Source organism: Nansenia antarctica (assembly GCF_963989245.1).
Source record: "Nansenia antarctica genome assembly, chromosome: 6".
NCBI lineage: Eukaryota > Metazoa > Chordata > Actinopteri > Argentiniformes > Microstomatidae > Nansenia > Nansenia antarctica.
The window spans coordinates 35,820,200-35,844,773 of record NC_137676.1 but is presented as its reverse complement, the minus strand read 5'-3'; the positions used below and the strand labels follow the sequence as shown (position 1 = coordinate 35,844,773).

The window sequence follows — 24,574 nt, the reverse complement described above, 5'->3', positions numbered from 1 at the left end:
ACTTTTGTGTTTGTGTGTGTGTGTGTGTGTGTGTGTGTGTGTATGTAATATCCATGTTTACGTGGAGTCCTTCTGTATTCCGTGACAGCATCTGTTTCTGATGCAGCACTGTTTCAATAAACACTAACAGAGATACACACCGCTGCCATAAAACAAACATTTTGTGTGTGTGTGTGTGTGTGTGTGTGTGTGTGTGTGTGTGTGTGTGTGTGTGTGTGTGTGTAAGCACAGACTTAGAAAGGATATAAAAAGTCATATTCCAACTCCTGGGTTTGCAGGAGGTGGCAGATAGCAAGGTGGGGAGAGTTGCAACCTGGCCACATAGTGAACACTGCTTCATAAAACTTCACTCAGACAACCCAGATATGATATTGCAAATCATTATAATGATGAGCTGCAACGTTTGCAGGAAAAGCGCTATACAAATAAAGTTATTATTATTATTATTATTATTATTATTATGTAGGGTAATGTAGTACAGGACTGCTACAGATTCCATAGCCTACAGAGACATGTGCTGCTGATGATGTCACAATAGCAATCTGACCAGATCTCTGACCCACTGCTCTGGTTCTGGTTACCCAGGACGATGACAGAACTTGATTGTGATGTCATAGGTGTGTATTATGTTAATATGCAGTAGATTTATGAGCCACAAACAGTGTAGTAGCAGACATCGAACAAGACAAGACAACGTTGCATTTACAATTTACTATTTACCATTTACCATTTACAAGTACCAGACAACGAAATCCAGTGAGATGGACATTCTACAGTACCTGAGCCATTTCAAACCTTGTGCTCCTTTTCCTCTGGATCCAAACATTTACGACGTTCTGGTGAGATCTTTCTCCAAGGAAGACCTCCGCTGCTTCTTAACTCATCATTTCATAGGAGCTCAGAACCAGACCCAGACCCAGGGACAGAATCTCCACCTCCAACAGAACCAGGCCCATGGCCATCTGAACAGACCTATACTCCGTGCTGCTGGTGAGTACATTTCAGGTCCACTATATATTTACGTATATATATATATGTACACTGTATATACTGTAGCCTTGCCACATAAAGCTCATCAGCATTTACTAATTGATTCAGTTTATATAAATTCATTTTATTTGTATTTCACTTTCTAGTCTTCCAGTTCCAGCCAGCTGTCCCCACAGTCTCTGCTGCTGGTGAGTACATTTCTTAAAGGTGCTAAAACTATATAAATATAATGGAATTTGTATTATTTAGACTCATGAATGCATATGATATGTTGTGTCTAGGACTCTGCACTGTACACTGGATGTAAGCACTTCCACATTAAGTCCAGTGTATCTGCTACATTGTTTTACTCTACTGTATAACTTGCCACATGAAGATCATCAACATTGACTGATTAGAGTTTATTTAAATACATTGTATTTGTATTTCACCCTCCAGCCTTCCTGCCTGCCTCCAGCCATGGACACGGTCCTGACTCCGTCATGGACTGGACTGCAGGACCTCAGCTGGGCCACAGCAGCCAGCAGAGTGTCAAACCTGCCCACCATGGGCATGATAATGACTCGTTCATGGACTGGACTGCAGGAGGGATATAGACGGGAGCCGACCAGAACACCTATCAGACCACCGACCAGGCCACCTGCCACCACCTGAAGACCCTTTCCAGCCTCTGCCAGGGGGCCAGGTCTCATCTGACCCATATTGGGACAAACTGATCTCATCTGACCCATATTGGGAACAACTGTCATCCCAGATTGAGGCCTATCTCAATAAACCTTTTTACAAATTCATTAAGTCTCTCCTGATTTAAATACTTTTGACTTGAATCTTGATTATAACATGTTAAATGTCACTTGGCTGAGAAGAATCTGAATGGGTCTATCATCATATCCGCTAAGAACCATCATACCCTTCAGGAACACCTTTCATAGTTTGGACAGGAAGTCTTCTGCCAGCCCAGGACGTCCTTATTTGGGCATGTCATAAAGAGGTCCTTATTTGGGCATGTCATTAAAAAAGCCTAGATAGGTTAGCAGAACATGGCCTTTGAGCTATCCTGAAAGTACATCACACAGACTGAACGCATGTATTGGACCGGTGTGTGAGTGTGAGTGTGTGTGTGTGAGTGTGAGTGTGAGTGTGAGTGTGAGTGTGAGTGTGAGTGAGTGTGAGTGTGTGAGTGTGTGTATGTGTGTGTGTGTGTGTGTGTGTGTGTGTGTTCTGGACAGTCTAATAAAGAATGGGTTATTTTATACACGTCTTATAACTCACCTAATACCATAACAATGGTCACTTATGTTTTATCATTCTTTGTTGGCACTAGACTTCCGTAGAGAAGAGTTAAGTTTATCGGTGCATTAGATTCATAGTTCATTGTGCTGCCCTCTGATGGCTATTGTGGGTGTATAATAGGCAAACCTCTCTTACCTAATTTTCCATTATTGCAAATGTGTAGTAACAACACACACCAAAGGGTGTCGCTGTAACACGAGTATATAGGAAAGCATCCCCCCTAGCAGCCAATACCCCCCTAACCCCTACTCTCAGCCCTATACCCCTAACCTCTACTCTCAGCCCTATACCCCTAACCTCTCTCAGCCCAATACCTCTAACCTCTACTCTCAGCCCTATACCTCTAACCTCTACTCTCAGCCCTATACCCCTAACCTCTACTCTCAGCCCTATACCCCTAACCTCTCTCATCCCTATACCTCTAACCTCTCTCAGCCCTATACCCCTAGCCTCTACTCTCAGCCCTATACCCCTAACCTCTACTCTCATCCCTATACCCCTAACCTCTCTCAGCCCTATACCTCTAACCTCTCTCAGCCCTATACCCCTAACCTCTACTCTCAGCCCTATACCCCTAACCTCTACTCTCAGCCCTATACCCCTAACCCCTACTCTCAGCCCTATACCTCTAACCTCTACTCTCAGCCCTATACCCCTAACCTCTCTCAGCCCTATACCCCTAACCTCTCTCAGCCCTATACCCCTAACCTCTCTCAGCCCTATACCCCTAACCTCTACTCTCAGCCCTATACCCCTAACCTCTCTCAGCCCTATACCCCTAACCTCTCTCAGCCCTATACCCCTAACCTCTACTCTCAGCCCTATACCCCTAACCCCTACTCTCAGCCCTATACCCCTAACCTCTACTCTCAGCCCTATACCTCTAACCTCTACTCTCAGCCCAATACCCCTAACCCCTACTCTCAGCCCTATACCCCTAACCTCTCTCAGCCCTATACCCCTAACCTCTCTCAGCCCTATACCCCTAACCTCTCTCAGCCCTATACCCCTAACCCCTACTCTCAGCCCTATACCCCTAACCCCTACTCTCAGCCCTATACCCCTAACCTCTACTCTCAGCCCTATACCCCTAACCCCTACTCTCAGCCCTATACCCCTAACCTCTCTCAGCCCTATACCCCTAACCTCTACTCTCAGCCCAATACCCCTAACCCCTACTCTCAGCCCTATACCCCTAACCTCTCTCAGCCCTATACCCCTAACCCCTACTCTCAGCCCTATACCCCTAACCTCTCTCAGCCCTATACCCCTAACCTCTACTCTCAGCCCAATACCCCTAACCCCTACTCTCAGCCCTATACCCCTAACCTCTCTCAGCCCTATACCCCTAACCTCTCTCAGCCCTATACCCCTAACCTCTCTCAGCCCTATACCCCTAACCTCTACTCTCAGCCCTATACCCCTAACCCCTACTCTCAGCCCTATACCCCTAACCCCTACTCTCAGCCCTATACCCCTAACCTCTACTCTCAGCCCAATACCCCTAACCTCTCTCAGCCCTATACCCCTAACCTCTACTCTCAGCCCTATACCCCTAACCCTTACTCTCAGCCCTATACCCCTAACCCCTACTCTCAGCCCTATACCCCTAACCCCTACTCTCAGCCCTATACCCCTAACCTCTACTCTCAGCCCTATACCCCTAACCTCTCTCAGCCCTATACCCCTAACCTCTCTCAGCCCTATACCCCTAACCTCTACTCTCAGCCCTATACCCCTAACCTCTACTCTCAGCCCTATACCCCTAACCCTTACTCTCAGCCCTATACCCCTAACCTCTCTCAGCCCTATACCCCTAACCCCTACTCTCAGCCCTATACCCCTAACCTCTACTCTCAGCCCTATACCCCTAGCCTCTACTCTCAGCCCTATACCCCTAACCCCTACTCTCAGCCCAATACCCCTAACCCCTACTCTCAGCCCTATACCCCTAACCCCTACTCTCAGCCCTATACCCCTAACCTCTCTCAGCCCTATACCCCTAACCCCTACTCTCAGCCCTATACCCCTAACCCCTACTCTCAGCCCTATACCCCTAACCCCTACTCTCAGCCCAATACCCCTAACCCCTACTCTCAGCCCTATACCCCTAACCCTTACTCTCAGCCCAATACCCCTAGCCCCTAATATAAACTCTGTCGTCATTCCTCTGATAAGAACAGCCAATGACGGACTCAGCATATTAGGGCTTTAGATGGAGCCTTCACCATATGGTTTAGCATCTAATCCATCATTATGTGAGACAGACAAAGTGCAAACAATAACGGTAGGCTATGATACACCCTGATCTAGATTAGTGGTTGGCAAATAGCACATTAAACAGATCCCCACTTGGACATCTAGACTTCTCTCCAGGTCTTGAATGTGCAGGTGGACAGCGGTCACCCCTAAAGCTCCTCTAGTCCTTGGCCCTGCTCACATTCACCAGGATAGAACTGCAACTGATCAAACCTAATGACCCTGTGTATAACCCTGTGTGTCTTTTAGGCCCAGTCTCACCTGACCTGTGTGACCTATTGATAGCCTACCAGCCTACATAAAGGGGTGCGCGCAGCCATAGGTGAACCTGTCAGGTAATAGAGAAGAGGTAATGATTTCCTTTAATTGATTAAGGGGGGAAGACAGATGTTTAGGGCCGGAGATTTGGGAATGATAAAGACTGGGTCTGGAGGAGGAGTGCGCAAGCTTTGGCTTTGAAGAGATGCTGCCGATGTGGAGATATCTATTGCAGTGTGACTAGCAGATATTAACAAGCGAACATAATGTTAATGTTGCGAGGTGCATAGGGAGGACAGAAGTAAGGCAATTGGATATATTTTGAAGGTGCGGTGGCTCTTGAGTGAGTCATTTTTATGTTTCAGGTTTCGGGGTGCCTTACACTGCAGTCAGATTGTTCCACAGTAATTTCTAAAGTTCAAACAGAAAAACCTGTCAAGGGCGCGGCGTTTCTCTGGGAATCCAATAACTCTCGGCGCCTATGATTCACGCCAGGGCAATCCGTGTAGGAAATAAATGAATTGCCGGTTAGAGAGAGAGAGGAGAGAGAAGAGAGAGAGAGCGAAACCTCGCCAGTCACTGCAGATTCTCGTTGTGTAACCCGCCTCCTCGCTCACTCCCTCTCTCTGTCATTGGGCGGGTCAGAAACGATGAGCTCATTGGTTAAAAATAACATCACTCGTCGGAGCTAAAAATAGCCCGGTATATAAGGCTGGGGTTTGACTCAGCTGTGCGGTACAGCTCTGGGCTGGCTCAGCGGAGAGGCACCGTCCCCCCTCCGCTCCCCTCCAGCCTTGCACCAGGAACAGCGGCGCTGCGCAACACGTCGTCCTTTCACCAGATGGGTGTTCGGGTGTAACCGACCATGGGTGGGGGCTCGGTGACGGATTTCCTTCCTTTTTAGCAACTGTGTCCGATTCTGTGTTTGCTGCCTCAATGGCCGTCTGTTGTATTGTGTAAGTTATAACTTACAGTATTAGGCCTAGGCTCGCTGTTCATTTGTCTTGTCTGAGGCACGAATAGCCTAAATGTAGAAATAAGCCACGCTTTTCCTGTTCTGACTTTAATAAACTGCCAGTTTGTTTTAAAATCAGGCAACTATCAACTCCTCTGACAATGTGAGAACAGGAAACGCGTGGGTTATTTCTACGACCATAACGAAGGTCATCACACAAAAAACGTAACCTCCCCTCATATGCACTATTTATTTTGAATCCTTACTGTCCAGTTTCAACCACCAACAGTCAGTTCAGCACACCATGGTCTTACCTTGTAATCTTTGTTCCTCAGCTGTTTATCTTTTTATTAGCCCACCATGTCAAAGTACACCCCCCACTCTCCACAATTTATTGTAATAAGGTAGACCCCCTCAATACCCAACACACAATGAAAGGAAATGTGTTATAGAAAGTAATTTATTACACAAGTAACCAAGGCTAGTTTACAAATACAGTTTCCAGTCATGTACGTGTGTACATAATGCATATACCCACGTTTCATATTTACAGACTTGCATACAGCATGTTTTTTCCTGTTTATTTGTTTAAACACTTATCTTTACGGTTTCACATCCAAAAAGAAAAAAAGTTTTTTTGTACATAACAGAGATTACAATTTAAAGCAGTTTCTCAGCCCTGTTTGTGTTTACAAACAAACAGAAAAAGCCAGCCAATGGGGTCCAGGCCGAACTCTAGACCCCTCCCATGACCGCCGGACAACAGCATTTGGCAGGGTGAGCGTCGACGGTAATGATGATGATCACAAATTCAGGTAAAGCGTTTTAAAACAAAAAAGCAATCCCCATTTCATTTTTCCCACCTCCCTAATTTAAATACTGATAATAAATGTAATCCAATGACATTTTTAAAAATAAAATGAGTAAAAAAAAGAAAACAAAATTACAACAACCAAAAAAAAACTACGTTCCGGTTTCTCTCTTAAGCGAGGAGGCGAGAGCCTCCAGCCAGTGGGCAGGTGTGATGGGAGGACGTCGGTCCGGTCGAGGGTTCGATGTAAACGGGTGCTTCTCCGACCCCCCTCCATCCGTCCACACACTAGCCAAGAGCCCCTGGTTACAAGGCCCAGGGGCAGAGTCCTGTCATGCAGTCTACAGCAGCAGACATTTATTACTTTTCTTCCCCCTCCGGGCCTGTAGCGCCGCCCTGGTGGCCATCTCAAACACTTCCCTCACACCGTCCTTCGACTTGGCGGAACACTCCATGTAGCCGAACGCTCCGATCCTGTTGGCCATGTCCCGCGCCTCCTCTGGCTTCACTGGCTCCTGCAGAGACAAGCACACAGACTGTCAGGACAACCAGGACGCAGACCACATGACAGGCAGGACAACCAGGACACAGACCACATGACAGGCAGGACAACCAGGACACACACCACATGACAGGCAGGACAACCAGGACACACACCACATGACAGGCAGGACAACCAGGACACACACCACATGACAGGCAGGACAACCAGGACACACACCACATGACAGGAAGGGAGAGGCAGATACAGACAGGTATTACAGACAGTTGTAAACAAGGTGTTTTTAACCCAATGTATAAATAAAGGTGAAAATCAAATGAAAACCATTTAACCCGTCTCCTAAACACCTTTAAGGGTTTGTATGGGGGGGAAGTCTCTACTCTTCCTCTCCTAAGTGTGCACTGAGATTGGTAGCAATGCCAATATGACTTTTTCCCTATATCAAATCTGTGTGTGTGAGAACAAGTACACACTTGGGTGAGCAGGGTAGAGAATCAGACCGCCGCCCTGTGTATATCAGTCTCACGTACCTGTTTCATTTTGGCGAGCTCACGGCGTGTGTGCTCATCGTTGCGTAGGTCCTTCTTGTTGCCCACGAGGATGATGGGAACGTTGGGGCAGAAGTGCTTAACCTCGGGAGTCCACTTCTCTGGAATGTTCTCTGCACAGGAAGCAAGGGGTCATAGGTCAGACAGGAGGCACGCGCACACGCGCAAACACTACAATTTGACCTGGCAGTTTGGTTTGGTAGGGTTTCAGGGCTTGACATTAAGCTTTTTCAGGTACTTGTCCTTCGGACAAGTGAACTTATCTTTTACTTGTCCGAGAGCTCAAGTTACTTGTCCAAATCCAAAGATTTTGAAAAAGCAATAATATTAATAATAATATATTATACTCTCACCGGCCACTTCATTAGGTACACCTTTTCAACTGCTTGTTAACGCAAATATCTAATCAGCCAATCATGTGGCAGCAATTAAATGCATTTAGGCATGTAGACATGGTCAAGACGATCTGCTGAAGTTCAAACCAAGCATCAGAATGGGAAATAAAGGTGATTTAAGTGACTTTGAACCTGGCATGGTTGTTGGTGCCAGACGGGCACCAAGTGAACTTGTGATATTATAGTGTCAATATGGACTAAAATCTCTGAGGAATGTTTCCAGCACCTTGTTGAATCTATGCCACGAAGAATTATGGCAGTTCTGAAGGCAAAAGAGGGGGTCCAACCCCAAGGTGTGCCTAATGAAGTGGCCAGTGAGTGTATGTGTATGCAAATAACACATTTCACTACTATTGATTTGATGATGTATCCTTAATTTTCAAATGTATTCATTAAACAATATTTTGTAATTATTTTAAATTATTACAATGGGGTAATCAGTGATTACCCTAACCCTTTTAGATTAAGATTGGCCACAAAAGGGATGAATATCTAGGAATATTTACAAAAGAAATGTGTAACTATAGTCCCTCCCCAATGGAAGCAATCTTATTTGCTAGCTTTTGGATAGTATCCTATATTCAAATTGAGAAATCTATCATTAGTGTCATTCTGAAGTTCGCATTGCGATGTGCTGGTCTTAAAACTTCAAACCTAAAATATACGATCGCATCGAACTACATGAAAATAAGCGGCATTGAGAAGAAGCGAATATGCGTTCACGCGAATGGCACTAGTGACAGGAGACCCACAACGTAGGCTACACTATGGCTGCGTTCGTAAACTCGCTCTGGAATCTGATCAGCACTCATGGAATGCCTTTTGTCCAATCAAATTACTTGGTCTCTTTATGACGTTGAACGCAGTGTGCGCTCTGGCGCTCTGAGTGAATTTACGAACTATGACGATAACGAACTACGAGAGACTGAAATAGCCTCAGCGAGAATGAGGCGCGGCATCGCTTTGCTTGTAATATTTTTTTTTACTATTCAGATCGGAAGGAGGAATGAATGTTTTGCAGATATTAATACATATTGATTTCTTTTTTTGTTTTGACTTGTCCATCGGACAACTGCAGGAGGAAGTCCACTTGTCCGAACATAAAATGTACTTGTCCCGGACAAGCCTTAATGTCGAGCCCTGGGTTTGGCAAGGAGGCGGAAAAAGAAGAGCTGCCCTGTGTGTGTGGTCAAAATGGCCGAGTCACACAGCAACCAGACATGAAAAGGAGAACTGTGTAGGGATGACCTATGACGGTTTGCCTACGACTGCCAAAACAGTACAAGTGTGTGTGTGTGTGTGTGTCCAGAGTGTGTGAGCTCACCCAAGCTGTCTGGGCTGTCTATGGAGAAGCACATGAGGATGACGTCAGTGTCGGGGTAGGAGAGAGGCCGGAGTCTGTCATAGTCCTCCTGCCCGGCCGTGTCCCACAGAGCCAGCTCCACCTAGCAGACAAGACAACCACTGTTAGTCAGTCCACACACACACACTCAATAACATCATACATATACAACCACAAGACACATGCAAAAATGTGAGCACCCCTAATCTAAGTGAAAAGAAATGTTTGGGAACCCTGTCAGCTAGTACTTTGTAACTCCTCCTCGAGCAACTATAACAGCTTGCAAATGCTTCCTGTAGCCAGCTAAGTTGCCAGCTGAGTCTTTCAATTCTTGTTTTTGGAAGTTTTCCCCATTCTTCCTGGCAGAACACTACTTAGCTCAGAAATATTCTTCTGTCTTCTTGCATGCACGACATGTCTGAGATCTCTCCACAGATTTTTGTATAATATTCAAGTCTGGGGACTGTGATGGCCATTCCAAAACCTTCATCCGTCTTTCCTGGAGGTACTTCATGGTTGATCTTGAGGTATGCTTCGGGTCATTGTCTTGCTGGAATACCCAACTTCTCCAACTTCTGGACTGACCTTCGAACATTAGCCTCTAGAATGTCTTAATATTTGGTGGAATCCATTCTTCCTTCCACCAGCACAATATTACCTGTGCCCCCAGCTGCTACACAACCCCAAAGCATAATGGATCCACCTCCATGCTTAACAGTTGGCATGGTGTTCTACTCTACAAATGCTTCGCCCTTTTTTCTCCAAACATACCTTCGTTGGTTGTGGCCAAAAAGTTACATTTTGGTTTCGTCAGTCCAAAGCACATTGTTCCAACAGGCTTCAGATTTCTCAAGGATTTCTTTTGCATACTTCAGACGCTTCATTTTGTGTTGAAGTCGGCTCCTTTCTGGCAACTCCGCCATGTAGGTCTTTGTTGTTTACGGTACGCTGTATTGTTGTCCTGTTAACAAATAGACCGGTGTCTGCTACTCTTGATGTGTGGGTTCTTCTGAGCATTTCTCTCCAGATCTCAGACTATTCTATCAGAAAAATGTCTTGATCTTCCAGATCTTGCCATGACTTTAAATTGTTCCATTTATTTTCCATTTGATGATGATGTTTCTGACAGTGGAAATGGGTAGTTTGAAACGTTGCGAGAGTTGTTTGTAGCCCTCTCCTTGATGGTGGAAGTGAACTATCTTGATTCTGACATCCATGGACAACTGTTTAGAGGAACCCATGGTTTTTAACACCAGACACAACAGCCACCGGAGATGGATACTTAAGAAGGCATGGAGTTACTTCAGAATATATAGTTAAACCCTGGAATTATATTCACCTGACTCATTGAAGCCCTAACGAGTAAATCACTTTGGTCTGGGCCTTAGCAATCATCTTCTCAAAAGGTAACAAAGAATAATCCAAAAGGGTTCCCAAACCTTTTCCCTTTTTAGTATTTAAAAATGAAAATAAAAAGAAACCTTGCTTTAAAATTTGCCCAAATGTTTGCACCCCACTGTATATATCAGTGTTTCCCCTAGGTTTGCTGCCTTGGGGGGGTGGCATGGACCGTGGCATGGACCTCCCCCCCCCCAAGCTGCGACTTACCAGCGTCATGTCCAGGGGGTGTACTTGTACATTAAGCCGCCTCACGCTACGGAAACAGGAGATAGGCTCCTGCCCTATGGGCCATTAGGCTCCAGAACCATCGGTTCTCAAGGCTACTTACTTATGTGGTCTTGATTGACTACCTGTCCACTTTCTCAACTGGTTCTTGCTCTCTCTCTGGTGTGCCGACACCATCCTGCTCTCTCTCCTTCTCTCTATCCTTCTCTCCCTCTTTTGCTGTCAACCAAAAGGCAAACATAACAACCAGAGTATTTCTAATCTAATAAGAGGTATAAATTGATCCATATCAATTTATAACATAATTATAATTTAATTTTGGATTGCTGTGGGCAATGCAGTCAGATAATGTCATTTTGACATTACTCTCACCTGAAAAAAAAATCATGTCCAAATATAAAAAACAGACATTTCCAATGCTTCAATCCACTGTCCATGTACTGTAAATACGCCATTATGGTATTACCAATTCTAGCAGAATAAGAAAGATTGTATGGCTACTTTAAGTAAAATAATAAAGTGCCTCCAGTTAGCTCGTTAGCTGGCAAGTGTGCAGCAGACTAGCTCATCTCATCACCTCTGAGCTAGCTAGCTTGCTAGTTCTTTGACTATTTACACCATGGAATTATAGTCACACACTTTCTAGTCACAATAATAACGACCAATTTTAACCAACGTTCTCTGTCAGAACACTCAGCAATTATATTTGCTAACGTTTCAACTTGCTTACTTTCATCTGCAGACATCTCACCCGGCAAAAACTCTCTCGCGTCGCGCGCACACTTGCGCACAATCTTGTATTATTCTCCAGCGCGCCACAGTGCGAACCGAAGTGTGGAGATAGGTCTGGCTATGCGAGACTACTGGCGGACTAATGTTACCAACGAGCCTATGGGCTTGCCACTCGCCAGATTCGGGTTGGGTGCGTTTAAAAAACGCTGATATTTTAGCCTGCTTGTCAGATGTTTGTGTACGTCCGTAATAATTCCTCTTTCTTGGGGGGGCGGGTGGTTCCGTTGGGGGGGCGGCCCGCCCCCCCAAGGCAATGGTAGGGGAAACACTGTATATAGATCACATTCAATTAATCACTTTATTGGACTCATTTTCAAATACAGCCAATTCTTACTCCACAGGAATACAACAACACACAAACAATTATCGATGATTAAAAATCCCCAAAATCGACCGACTGGTTTCCATTGAGGTCCTTGTTATTGTTCTAGGTAAAACCAGGAGGCGCTATGATGCCGACCTCAAATCACTAGAGCAGGTTAGTGGTGACTTTCGAATGGCCACGCCTGGTAACAGAACGACTTTCGACTGCATGTATATGAAACATACGTATTGATTCAGTCAAATGCGGGACACGCATGCACAATAGCAGCTTTATATCGACCTCCCCCCCACCACCCACAGAGACGGACACTCCGCGACGACGTTCAGACTGACCTCTGACTCCTCACGCAAAGCAGACGAGGATGTATTCTCTCGCTATGTTTCAGCGTTGCGGTCACACTTTGATATTGGAATTAGATGCCGCTCCTCGTGAGGCAACACAACCTGACATCTCCTCCTTTTGACATTCACACCTGACGCACTCAACGCAAATCTAAAATGGAGCTGGAAAAAAAAAAATCCCACCACCAAGCGGAGGGCGTACAGCTAAATAGGGAAAGCAAATTGGAGCAAGACATTTCTGAAAGTATGACACATGATGTAGGCCTAAGAACTCTGCAGAGAGAGGGGGGACAATCCGTTGAGCCAAGAGAAACTAGGCTAGAGGTCCCAGGTTCCCAGTCAGTCAGTATTGAGGCCAGGGCACCTGGGTGTGGAACCCACATGTTGGAGCTGTGTTCGGCAGGCACGGCTATCGAGACGGTTGGCCTACTTCTTATTGGACGTCTTCTACTGTTAGGCCTAAAATGACCTACTGAACAAGACCATGGGTCACGTGGTGAAGAACCAGCAGGGTTCCTGATCAGTTCCTATAGGCTACTGGACACAGTGTGCCATGCTGCACCAACACCATATACGCTTACCAATCAACAATTAGTGCTAGTCAATCCCATAACACCGCCACCGCTAGGCTATGGCTATTGAAGTCGTACCATAATAGAACACAACAAGACTGAAGTCATCTGGAACAGACTTCAATAGGCAATAACCCCTCAGTCAAAAGGTTTATGCCTGACGAGGGCTTGTTTACCTGACAAGCACGCACTTTCAAAGTAAAGCAGTGTGTGTGTGTGTGTGTCCATCTTTACATGGACGCGTGTCCATTACCTGTTTGCTGTCCACCTCGATGTCGGCCACATAGTTCTCAAACACGGTGGGGACGTAGACCTCGGGGAACTGGTCTTTGCTGAAGACGATGAGGAGGCAGGTCTTCCCGCAGGCGCCATCTCCCACGATCACCAGCTTCTTACGGATCGCTGCCATACCTGCTGGGGGGACAGAGAGGGGAGAGCGGTATGAGACAAATGGAGAACACACACAAGACAAGAGACCCATTGCTAGGTCGACGTTGTGAACCAGTTGGTTTAACCTAGGCCTAACATAGCAGCTGTGTAAGGCCTTCCCAAGAGGACATGGGGTATTATATGGACACCTCTCACACACTTTAATGGGCAAAATAACACATGTTTGAATGGTTCAGAGGCTCACGAGGAGAGAAAAAAACAGTCCATAGGAACATACTATGGACAAGACCGACAATCACCAATAGGTTACAAAACCCAACTTGTTAACAACGATGCAGATCTCGAGAAACCGCAGATGTGGAGGAAGGCAGAACATGCCCTCACTAATCACTATTCCCTGCCTGTAACGCCTACGTTCAACTAATGTTGTAATGTATGTGACCATGGAAATATCCTGTCCAATACATTCGGTGACTAGATGTTTAGGTAAACAAGGCGTCAAATATCAGGATGAGACCCCCATCGCACTATGATACATGATTGATGCGAAGCGTCAATGTCACAGGATGCGACGTGTCTTTAAACAGTACTGCGAAGTCCACACAACAGATCATCAGAAACTACTAAGTATCATGACATCACCCATCAAACGTCAAGCCTCTGCCCGCTTATTGATGCAGCCTTGTAGACTGTCAAGACAGTCGGACACTCAATGTTAGTGAATCTTATCCATCTTGGTATAGGGTGGGTCATGCCACTGTTCAGTAAGATGGCGTCAAGGCTGCAACAGATGGCTGTTGTGCGCAGTCTATAGGGGCGGCCCCGTTTACAAACGAACTAGTTAGCAAGCAAGCAAGCCAGCAAAACACTGTCTGATCACTTTTGAAGTGAATCTACAAACCACACCGAAGAAGGGCATTGTGTCTAATCTTTCAACACGCCTAAAAGGCCAGTAAAGTAGCCCTACATGACAATGTGATAACATTGGTATTTGTCTCATTTAGCCGAATCAAGACAATGAAGTAAAGACAAATATGTGGCCGTGTTACACATGTGAAGGTCTCGATACATTAAATACTGATTGTCGATGTTGGCTGGATGATTTGTTGCAATCTGAATCCCTAAGCACACAACGACGCATCCTAGTCCTGGGCTCCCAGCAGGAAGGACAGACAACCGACACGCTAACGCTGCTACCGACAGAACAACCGACACGCCGGTTTGATTCAAATAACTGGAGCTTAACGTTTCAGCAACCAGAAATCACACCATTAATAATCAGATAAATTGTTCATATTGTGCGCCGTTTCCCCATCCAGGATAAAACAACGAGCCACTTGTCCACCGGAGACCAGCTCAGCTAGCTACTGGCGCTGAGTGCGGAACCTCTCCTCTCGGCCAAGAAAAGCTAACTTGGCTAAGCGAGAGAGCTACACTGTTTTAGGCAACTGTATAACAGCATATTCTCCAATATATTTAGACAAGAGTGTTTATTGTAATATATAATCAATATACAATTTATTCGAAAGTAGTTTTACCTGTTGTTTAGGTAGCTAGCAGTCGTTTTCCAGGGCTGAGTTGCTTCGCGGATAACAGCCGTTTCAATCCGATACAATGAATTACCTCGCGTGAACGCGCGAACAGCTAGTAGGTAGGGGGAGGGGTATCGGGAGCGAGCATGAGCCACGCCTGCGCGGGCACGTTGTGTACATCCGAGTGCTGGTTTCGATGAGAAATGTATTATTGTAATATTATTATTAATAGAATGGCTAGGTCAATATTTATTTTCAGTGTATGTGCTTGTCCTTCACTACATACATTGTATTGCAATTGTAACATTGTATTGCAATTGTATGTGCCCGCCCCGGTTCCATGGAATATTTATTTAAAGTCAGACCAACATAGCTTAATCACACAAAATCTACCTCAAAAACCATAGCAGGTATTATTTTAAATTAGTTGCGATCAAAACCTTAACGGAAGTCTCCCCTAGCAAAGATGTTACTATTCTCTGTAAAATAATTCTAGCAGAAGGAGGAATCTACTGACGCATCTCCTGCGCCATCTACTGGCGTATTTGGGTGACACACCGACACTGAATTCAAGAGTTGAGCCTGTGCTGGACACAGTACGAAGAGAAACACATCATTAGCGAAAACCAAAGGAAACTGGTGGAGGAAAATCAGACGCCTTGAATCACCTTCACCAACAGATAGAGCAGAACGTGAGTTAGAGGCCTGTTCAGGAGGTTGTAACCTTACAGTACGTTCAGATAGAAATGTGCTGTACACAACAGCTATCAGTGTCTCTCTGAGACAGTTATATCTGCAACGCCCTGAACGTTTCACTTCATTGAACACAGTATTTGTATTATTCATTATCACACCATATCATTTCCAGTTTATCCACACAAACTGCATTATCAAACTTTATAAATACAGTATTTGTTTGTAGTTAGGCTACAGATTGAGAATGCATTTACCATCTTAACCCGACACAGAAGGTGACAAACCTAGAACAAAACGAACAAAAAAGAAGACAAAAGGAGTTCCTTGGGAAGAAGGGACTGAAAAGGCGGGACTGAATCAAGAGGCTGTATTGCTCGACTATCATTCTCAAAAGCTTCACTTAATCAGTCGGAAACCGTTCAGAAAGTATATAGGGGACATTATGTGTACTGTAACGTGGACTCAAATATGGACACAGCACACCAAAATATCAATGCAAGCTTTTATTGACATCAGAAATCAGACATAGTAATTAATTCAATGGCACTGGTAAAGCTTTATTATCACCTTGAACTTAGATGACATGAACCTCACAGTCATGGGTTGACCAACAAAACTAACATAAAATGGGCCCAGCCAACAGCCAATCAGTTAACACATAAAAAAATAACAGTAGTCAAGCAAGCAAGCAAGCCAGCAAAACACTGTCTGATCACTTTTGAAGTGAATCTACAAACCACACCGAAGAAGGGCATTGTGTCTAATCTTTCAATACGCCTAAAAGGCCAGTAAAGTAGCCCTACATGACAATGTGATAACATTGGTATTTGTCTCATTTAGCCGAATCAAGACAATGAAGTAAAGACAAATATGTGGCCGTCTTACACATAAAGTAAGTAAGTAAGTAAAACTTTATTTATATAGCACCCTTCCCAGCACAGATGCACAGGGTGTTTTACATATAAAATAAATACAAATAAAAAGTGCAAATTCGAAACATCAATGATTAAAAACAGAAAGGAGACAACATAAACAGAACATAAACATGACAATAAGAAGGCTAAAATTGACTGCCGGCCTGTCTGAACAGATGTGTCTTAAGTTGCCGCTTAAAAATTTGTTCTGAAGGAGCGGCTCTCAGGTCAAGGGGGAGGGCGTTCCAAAGTTTTGGGGCCATCACCTCAAACGCTCTGTCCCCTTTTGTTCGAAGTCTGGTCCTAGGCACGACCAGGAGCTCCTGGCCGGAGGACCTTATGGCGCTTTTCCATTACAGGGCCAAAGCAGGCCAGCCCGCTTCTGCCTGCTTCTTTTTCCTTTTCCATTTGTCGTTCCAGGTCGAGTCAGCTCGGTTCGGGTCGCTTCTTTAGCTCCCCTTCGAGACCAGGGTCTACATTTTTAGATCTGGATCTTTTTGCCAGGCTGCGTGTGACGTGTGACGCTGCACACCGTTGATTGGTCAATGGAAATCGTCATCCCATGTTAGATTTCTTCACTAACCGCCATCTTGAAATACCACATTCGCTCTTGGAAAATGTCACTACAGTTTCTGTAATAGCTTATTAATAAAGATTCGAAAAATTATGCTGACCATCGTATTATCTTAGTTTAATGTCATTTAAATGAATCATATAACTTTTATTTACAACAAGCACAACACAAAAATCGCTATTATGCACCGTCTTTGCCCGTGAATAACACCGGCTGTGGAGGTGGTACAAACACAATACTCCTTTGCTAACTTCACCATCGGTCTACGGTCATTTTGAGCCCTTAACCACCGCGCTGACACCCCGAGAAGTTATGCTTTTAACCGTAAACTCGATGAACCGGGAGTTCACCCGCTGCTGCTGCTGTGCCGTCCAGCCATTTTCGCCGTTCACTCATGAGTCAAATGCCGGTAGATTCGCGTCTTGTCGGCGTTTCCCTGGTTGCGAGATCTAAACTATTAGAACTGAAAGCGGCAGGTAACAGGCACGTAACATCCATAGGCTGTATAAATAAACCGGGTGGATGAGTAGGGGTGAATGAGATCCGAGATGTAGGCGGGGGCTTGGCCATGAAGGGCTCTGAAAGCGAACACCAGTACTTTAAAAATGAATTCTAAGTTGTACCGGGAGCCAGTGCAGGGATGCTAGGATAGGGGTGATGTGGCATGATTTCTTGGACCTGGTGAGAAGCCTGGCAGCCGAATTCTGGACCAGCTGAAGTTCTGCTACAGATGATTTGTTGAGACAGGTAAACAGTGAATTACAGTAATCGAGTCTAGATGAGATAAATGCATGTACAGACAGTTCTAATTCAGAGTGGGATACAGTGGACCGGAGCGTAGCAATATTTCTGAGGTGAAAGAAACAGGTACGTGTCAGAGATTTAACATGTTTATCCAAATGCATGGGCTGATCAAAAATAAAACCAGGTTTCTTAGATGGGGCCGAACATTGTCTTTGAGGGACCCTAAGTGCGTGGCTACTCTAGATCCAATGTTTTCAGTGCTTCTGATTGTAGGTCTGTGAAGGTCTTGATACATTAAATACTGATTGTCGAGTATTGGCTGGATTTGTTGTAATCTGAATGCCGCACACAATGACGCACATGAATAATAACAGTAGTCACAAACTCTGGTTTGCTAGCTAGCTAGCTGCATTGCATTTACAGGCGATAACGTTCGCCACACTATCCCCTCCTTTAAAGGACCAACGTCCTGCTGGACTACCCCAAGTCCCAGATGGAGGTGTCCAACCACCTCGGGGGCTCCCTCCTCCTGGAGCCCCTCTCTGCACCATGCACCATGTCATGCTGCAAAGAATACCTCTGTGTCATTGGCTGCTATAGGCATAAAAGGAGAGAAACTCATGGTGTGGCCCCCATCTTCCCCTGACCTCAACCCTATTGAGAACCTTTGGAGCATCCTCAAGCAAAATATATATGAGGGTGGGAGGCAGTTCACATCAAAACAGCAGCTCTGGGAGGCTATTCTGGCATCCTGCAAAGAAATTCAAGCAGAAACTGTCCACAAGTTCAATGGATGCAAGAATTGTGAAGGTGATATCAAAGAAGGGGTCCTATGTTAACATGTAACTTGACCTGTTAAGATGTTTTTGTTTGAAATAGCTTTTGATTTCAGTAAATATGACCTCCTAATATGACCTCCTAACCCTAAATTCATCAAATTACCATTTTTAGTTCTTTACAACCTATAAAATGTTTTGAAACTCTGTTGTGCATAATAATTTGGAACAGTGCATTTTGAGTTTTTTATTTAAAAAAAAAAATACTGTTATCATTGGGAGGTTTGTTCAATAAAATTTGAATTATACTCTAACGGTTGATGACTTGAAAATTATACTGATTGTCATTTGCATCGACTATTTAGGACAATCTGCGAAAAATATAATTTGCATAATAATTTGGAACGAGGTGTATATAAGATGATGACCAAAGGTCTTTCTGCTGCTGACCAAGGGGCTGAGTCCAGTTGATGGGGCCCAATTTTATTTAGACTCTGTAGGCTATTGTTTATTAAGACTTACATAAATATGATATATTGTCTGAATTTGTCTTGTTTTATCAAATGTTCCAATTATTTTCATTTCTTGTGCTGGTTTATTGTGAACAACATGTAAAATTGCAGAAAACTAGCACAAATAATTGTGTGGGAGAGAGGGGCCGCCGCTACCAAAACGTGCACAGTTTTGGGTCGCTCCACCATCAAAAAATCTCACTCCAAACTTTTGGTGAAACTTGGCAGCCCTGATCAATGTTAATGTAACTTCACCTGTCAGTGGTCATAATTGGGTCATAATAAACTGGTCTTGGCTCATGGGTGTACAGTATGTAGTATTGTGATTGGTTGCAGTAGCTATGTGAATATAGTTAAAGTCTTGTTCCACTGTTGTTCACTGGTAAGATCCTCAAAGGGTGGAGAGTAGCTACAGGACATGCTGAGGTATGGAAAGATTATCTTATCGAAAGTGTGTGTAAACATGTGTAGGCCTAGGTGTGTGTTGTTATCAGGGTCAGAGAATGACAGCTTTCCACTGCCGCAGTCCAACTACACTCTAATCCTCTGGGGTTTCTGTCTCACTGAGAGAAAAGTGCCTGGTTTTGTTTGGGAATATACTGTGTATGCACCTCTGGAGTAACAGAATCCCCAGTATCTTTCCTCTATACCTTTCTTTGTTTGGTTAGACTCTGGTATCACACACAGAGCCCAAGATGTTTTGTCTCCAACCTCAACGACCTCCCAGTGGTGTGTTCCTGAGTTATTTTTCTGTTGATGCTGTTAAGAAGTCATTTTATTGAAAGAGTCGTATTTCCCTAATGCTAAAGTTGTGCTTGAACCCTGGTCTTCCCTTTGTTTCCAGTGTGCTGTATGTTGGTGGGGACTCAAGTACGGGTAAGATGTGATACATGCAGCATACTGTACCTCAGATACCGTAGCCAAAATAACATCTGGTTTGTTGACCTTCTCAAGCGTACTCATTATGTGCAATGATAGTGTCAAACATAAACTGTTATTAATATATCTGGCCTGTGTTAATTTAAATACTGATTCCTGTTAGAATGTACTTGTTATCCCTAACGGTGTAATAAGAGGTATGTTCTTCAAGTAAAGGGATGGACAGTTTAGCAGACACTCTAGCAAATCTCAGGCACTTAGTCCTATAGGCTGATAGTGAGGGTGCTGTGTGATTTTAGGTTTTCCCTCGTGGTTTCTTCTTGGGTTGACTATGGCAAGAGTATTTTCCATGCCAATTTTCTGTTTAGCAGGAAGCAAGGAACCGACTACTACTCTATCAGCCCCTTGTGTGTGAAACACGCTTATCCTTGGTCTAGGATCAGCTGACTGTTATCCATGGTCTAGGATCAGCTGACTCTTGTCCTTGGTCTAGGATCAGCTGACTCTTATCCTTGGTCTAGGATCAGCTGACTCTTATCCTTGGTCTAGGATCAGCTGACTCTTATCCTTGGTCTAGGATCAGCTGACTGTTATCCTTGGTCTAGGATCAGCTGACTCTTATCCTTGGTCTGTGAGAATCTAGAACACTATCTGGACCAGTTGAGATATTGATAATAGTACCTATTGTAAACTTGTAAACAGTAGACTTGTAAAAAGTCCATAATTGGTTGGCAGCACAGAACATGAGTTCTAGTTTAGTTTAGTCACAGTTTAAGTCAGATGCAGTGTATAGTTTAGGATTACGTTACTGATCTCAATTAGTTTTGTGACAGAAATGCCAAATATGTTATACATGAATGTGCAAGGTATAGCTTCATGGCTTGTCTTCGTCTGCCATCATAGTTAAAGGACGTAGTCAGCCATGTTGATAGGAGCATGATGAAACTGGAGGCTGGCCAATGATCAAATCAAATCAAGTTTTATTTGTATAGCACATTTCTCACAAGATGTGACTCAATGCGCTTCACATGATGACAGAGCCGCAAGCAGGCAAAGGTAAAAAACCAGTACACTGTGCAGCCAGGAAAATTCCCTTGCAGCCCTCTACTCATAGAGCGACTACTACCAGTTTGCCTACCAGCACACAGCAGTGGCCCCCAAATCCACCCCCAGGAAGCCCCAGCCGCCCCACACACCCGACCCGCCCAACCACCAGCACACCCGGCCCAACCAAGCACAGACCATAATAGCCCCACACCAGGCTAGCCAAGCAGGTGCCCCAGCGGCGGAACAGATCAAGCACGCGAGGCGGCCGGGGGCCCCCGAGGAGAGGCCCGAGGACCACCGGCGCATAGCAAGCAAGCAAGGGCGAAAAACCTGTAGACTGTACATCCAGGAAAAATTCCCTGCATCTTATCAGCGTACACTCATAAATCATAAATGATTAAAGTTATTTCTGCATGGTTGAAACTGCTTTATCCAGCACGGGGCACAGATCCTGGTACAGCCTGGTACTTCAGCTCCCAGGTACTCTTTCCTGTCAACAGAAGATCTCAAGCACAGTTATGATGTAACAACACAACAACAATAACAACAATACAACCTGGTGACGGTCCAGGTACAGCCTGGTGCCGGTCCTGGTGTCACTGACAGCTATCAGTGCCCCATCAGCACCCAGGTCCTCTTTCCTGTCAACAGAAGGTCTCAAGCGCAATTATGATGTAATGATGATGTCAAGGTCCAGGGTCAGGGTACAGGCCCGTCTATCCGTCTGAGGCAGGGTATGGCCAGTCCAGCGATGACAAAGGATCAGGGTACAGGCCCGTCTAACGATCAGATCTAACGACTCAGGGCAGATGCCCCAGAGCCAGGATGATAGGAGAGAGAAGATAACATGCATTGGACAATTGTATTATAGTAACATTTGCATAAGAGATGCAGAGCAGAGTATAGAACCAATGTGATGAGACTCTAGCAGATGAAACATACAATATGACAGAATCAGATATGTGAAGACAAAGCTGTGATTTTCTAAATATACACAAACATACATTTGCAATTAGGCTAGGTAAAAAGGTGCGTGTTTTTGGCAAACTTCTTCAGGAAGATGCACTTACAAGACTATGTTAGGTTACTGAGCTACTGAACCACCACCCACACAATTCACACCCCTTTGACCTCTTGCTCCATGTAAAACCCATCGGGGTGACCGACAGTGTTTGAACCCAGGTCTCCTATTTGTAACAGTGTGTGGTGTGATGAATCTTCATTGAGACCTGAATATGTGTGCAGCTTCTCAAACTAAAGCCAATCGAAGGCATTGAGGGGTACAGGAGACCTGGATTCAGACACAATTGTCCAGTGACTCTCTCTAGTCTCTGAGACCCCTACATATGCATGCTGTAGGACTGTGTTAGCCCCTTGAACTGAAGCCTATAGTCATGAACCAGAGGAGGTGATCCAGTTGTTCAGGTCTAAGTCAAGGTCACTAAGTCAAGGTCACAAGTGTGGCTCATTGCTCCCCCACACTCCCCTTACCGTACCACGGTACAACAAACAAATCTTCAAAATACAAAGTAAAGCACAATATAAAGCAAAATAATAATAGGAAATGAACTAACAAAAATACAATATATAAATACAGCAAATTACAATACTAAATAGATTTTATGAGTTCACAAATTATGTTTATCGCACCATTCCAGGCTTGTAGGATAGAGGTTTAGCTTGTTAACCTTGTAGACAATTATAACATCGTCTTGAAATTGAATAAGCCAGTACAGCACAACAATCTATGACAGGGCACATTGGGAAGAGCCAATAATGACACATAATTTAATTCTGTTTGTGAATGTCTGTAATATGAAGTTGCTCCATGGTTAAAGAAGAAATAATCAACAAAACTCAACATATGTCACTCAGAATGGCTGTATAAGACTGAATGTCAAATGCTACTGTTAACATTTGACTAGGGAAGATAACTTCATCATAATCTATATAGACTTCCCATTTACAGACAACACAGAATTCAAGTCTTCCAAGACATTCATTATTGGCTCTTCACACATTGCCTTTCCTTGTGGCAGGCTCATCATGGGAAGAGCCCATAATTAGTCAGAGTTGCATTCTGGTTATTGATGTCTGTTCATAGGAAGTAGCTCAATGGTTTATGAAGAGGTCATTTTGTTGCGTTCAGCTTTTAAAATCCTGTGAGACATGTTTGGTCCATAGGGATGAGATGTCAAGGTGGTTAAGACCACAATTCACATTTCATCTCAACAGGTTGGATTACATTTGTTGTTAAACAAGATGGTGAAGTGGTTGAGGTATTGTGCGCTCCGCCACTTCACCATTTTGTTGAAAAGACGTATTACGAATTTGGCCTGAGTATGCACTCCCACGAGATAGGAGTATGTTCCTTAAAACGAGATGGCAAGATGAAAATGCTGATCCTCCTCAAAAGATAGGTGAAATGTTGACTTTGGTATTTGCTTGTCATTCAGCCAGTGGAGGTCAAAATGTTGTTTCCATGTAGGCCATCAAGTTCAAAAAGATGTCCTTTGGTACGGACAAGCTGATTGTCAGTCACATCCACCTTGAATAAAACACCATTTAGTCATGTCATCATGACTAAATGGTGTATCGCGCATTTCTCACAAGATGTGACTCAATGCGCTTCACATGATGACAGAGCCGCAAGCATGCAGGCAAACGTAAAAAACCTGTACACTGAGCAGCCAGGAAAATTCCCTTGCAGCCCTCTACTCATAGAGCGACTACTACCAGTTTGCCTACCAGCACACACAGCGCCACCCAAACCAGCCGCCCCACACACCCGACCCGCCCTACCACCGGCAAACCCGGCCCAACCAAGCACAGACCATAATAGCCCCACACCAGGCTAGCCAAGCAGGTGCCCCAGCGGCGGAACAGACCAAGCACCCGAGGCGGCTGGGGGCCCCCAGAGGAGATGCCCGAGGACCACCGGCGCATAGCAAGCAAGCAAGGGCGAAAAACCTGTACACTGTACATCCAGACAAAGGTAAAAAAAAACTGTACACTGTACATCCAGACAAAGGTAAAAAACCTGTACACTGTATATACAGGAAAAAATGTGTTGCTTTCAGCCTTTAAAATCCTGTGAGACATGTTTGGTCCATAGGGATGAGATGTCAAGGTGGTTAAATAAATTAATCCTAAATTTCGTTGTTTGGTACCTGTACTGTAGCAATGACAATAAAGTCCATTCATTCATTCATAAGACCACAATTCACATTTACATTTACATTTACATTTTTGGCATTTAGCAGACGCCTTATTCCAAAGCGACTTACAATCAATACATTAGAATACTAAGCATGTGAATCAGCAGTCCACTATTCGTTGCAGGAAGAGTACTCTAGCTCGGGCCGGGGCCACTGATAGAAGGAAAAACCTTCTCCCTATTATCGCCTTCTACTAAAACTTTTTTTTTTTTTTTTTTTTTTTTATTACTGGAGAAACTGAGAAACAGTACAAGGGGGGCAGTAGAAGTTCTTAGGGACACAG

At 44.5% G+C, this 24,574-nt stretch overlaps 1 protein-coding gene across 1 annotated transcript; it reads right to left on the bottom strand.

The window, feature by feature from the left end:
- Positions 1 to 6,210: 6,210 nt before the first annotated feature.
- On the bottom strand, positions 6,211 to 15,008 carry LOC308159572 (rho-related GTP-binding protein RhoA-B). Its single transcript, XM_080533389.1, has 5 exons — positions 14,938 to 15,008; positions 13,263 to 13,423; positions 9,336 to 9,456; positions 7,599 to 7,729; positions 6,211 to 7,081 (listed from the first exon to the last, which is right to left on the bottom strand). The coding sequence occupies exons 2-5, from the start codon at positions 13,416 to 13,418 to the stop codon at positions 6,908 to 6,910; spliced, it is 582 nt and encodes a 193-aa protein (XP_080389515.1). The 5' UTR covers positions 13,419 to 13,423; positions 14,938 to 15,008; the 3' UTR covers positions 6,211 to 6,907.
- Between the last annotated feature and the right edge of the window lie 9,566 nt (positions 15,009 to 24,574).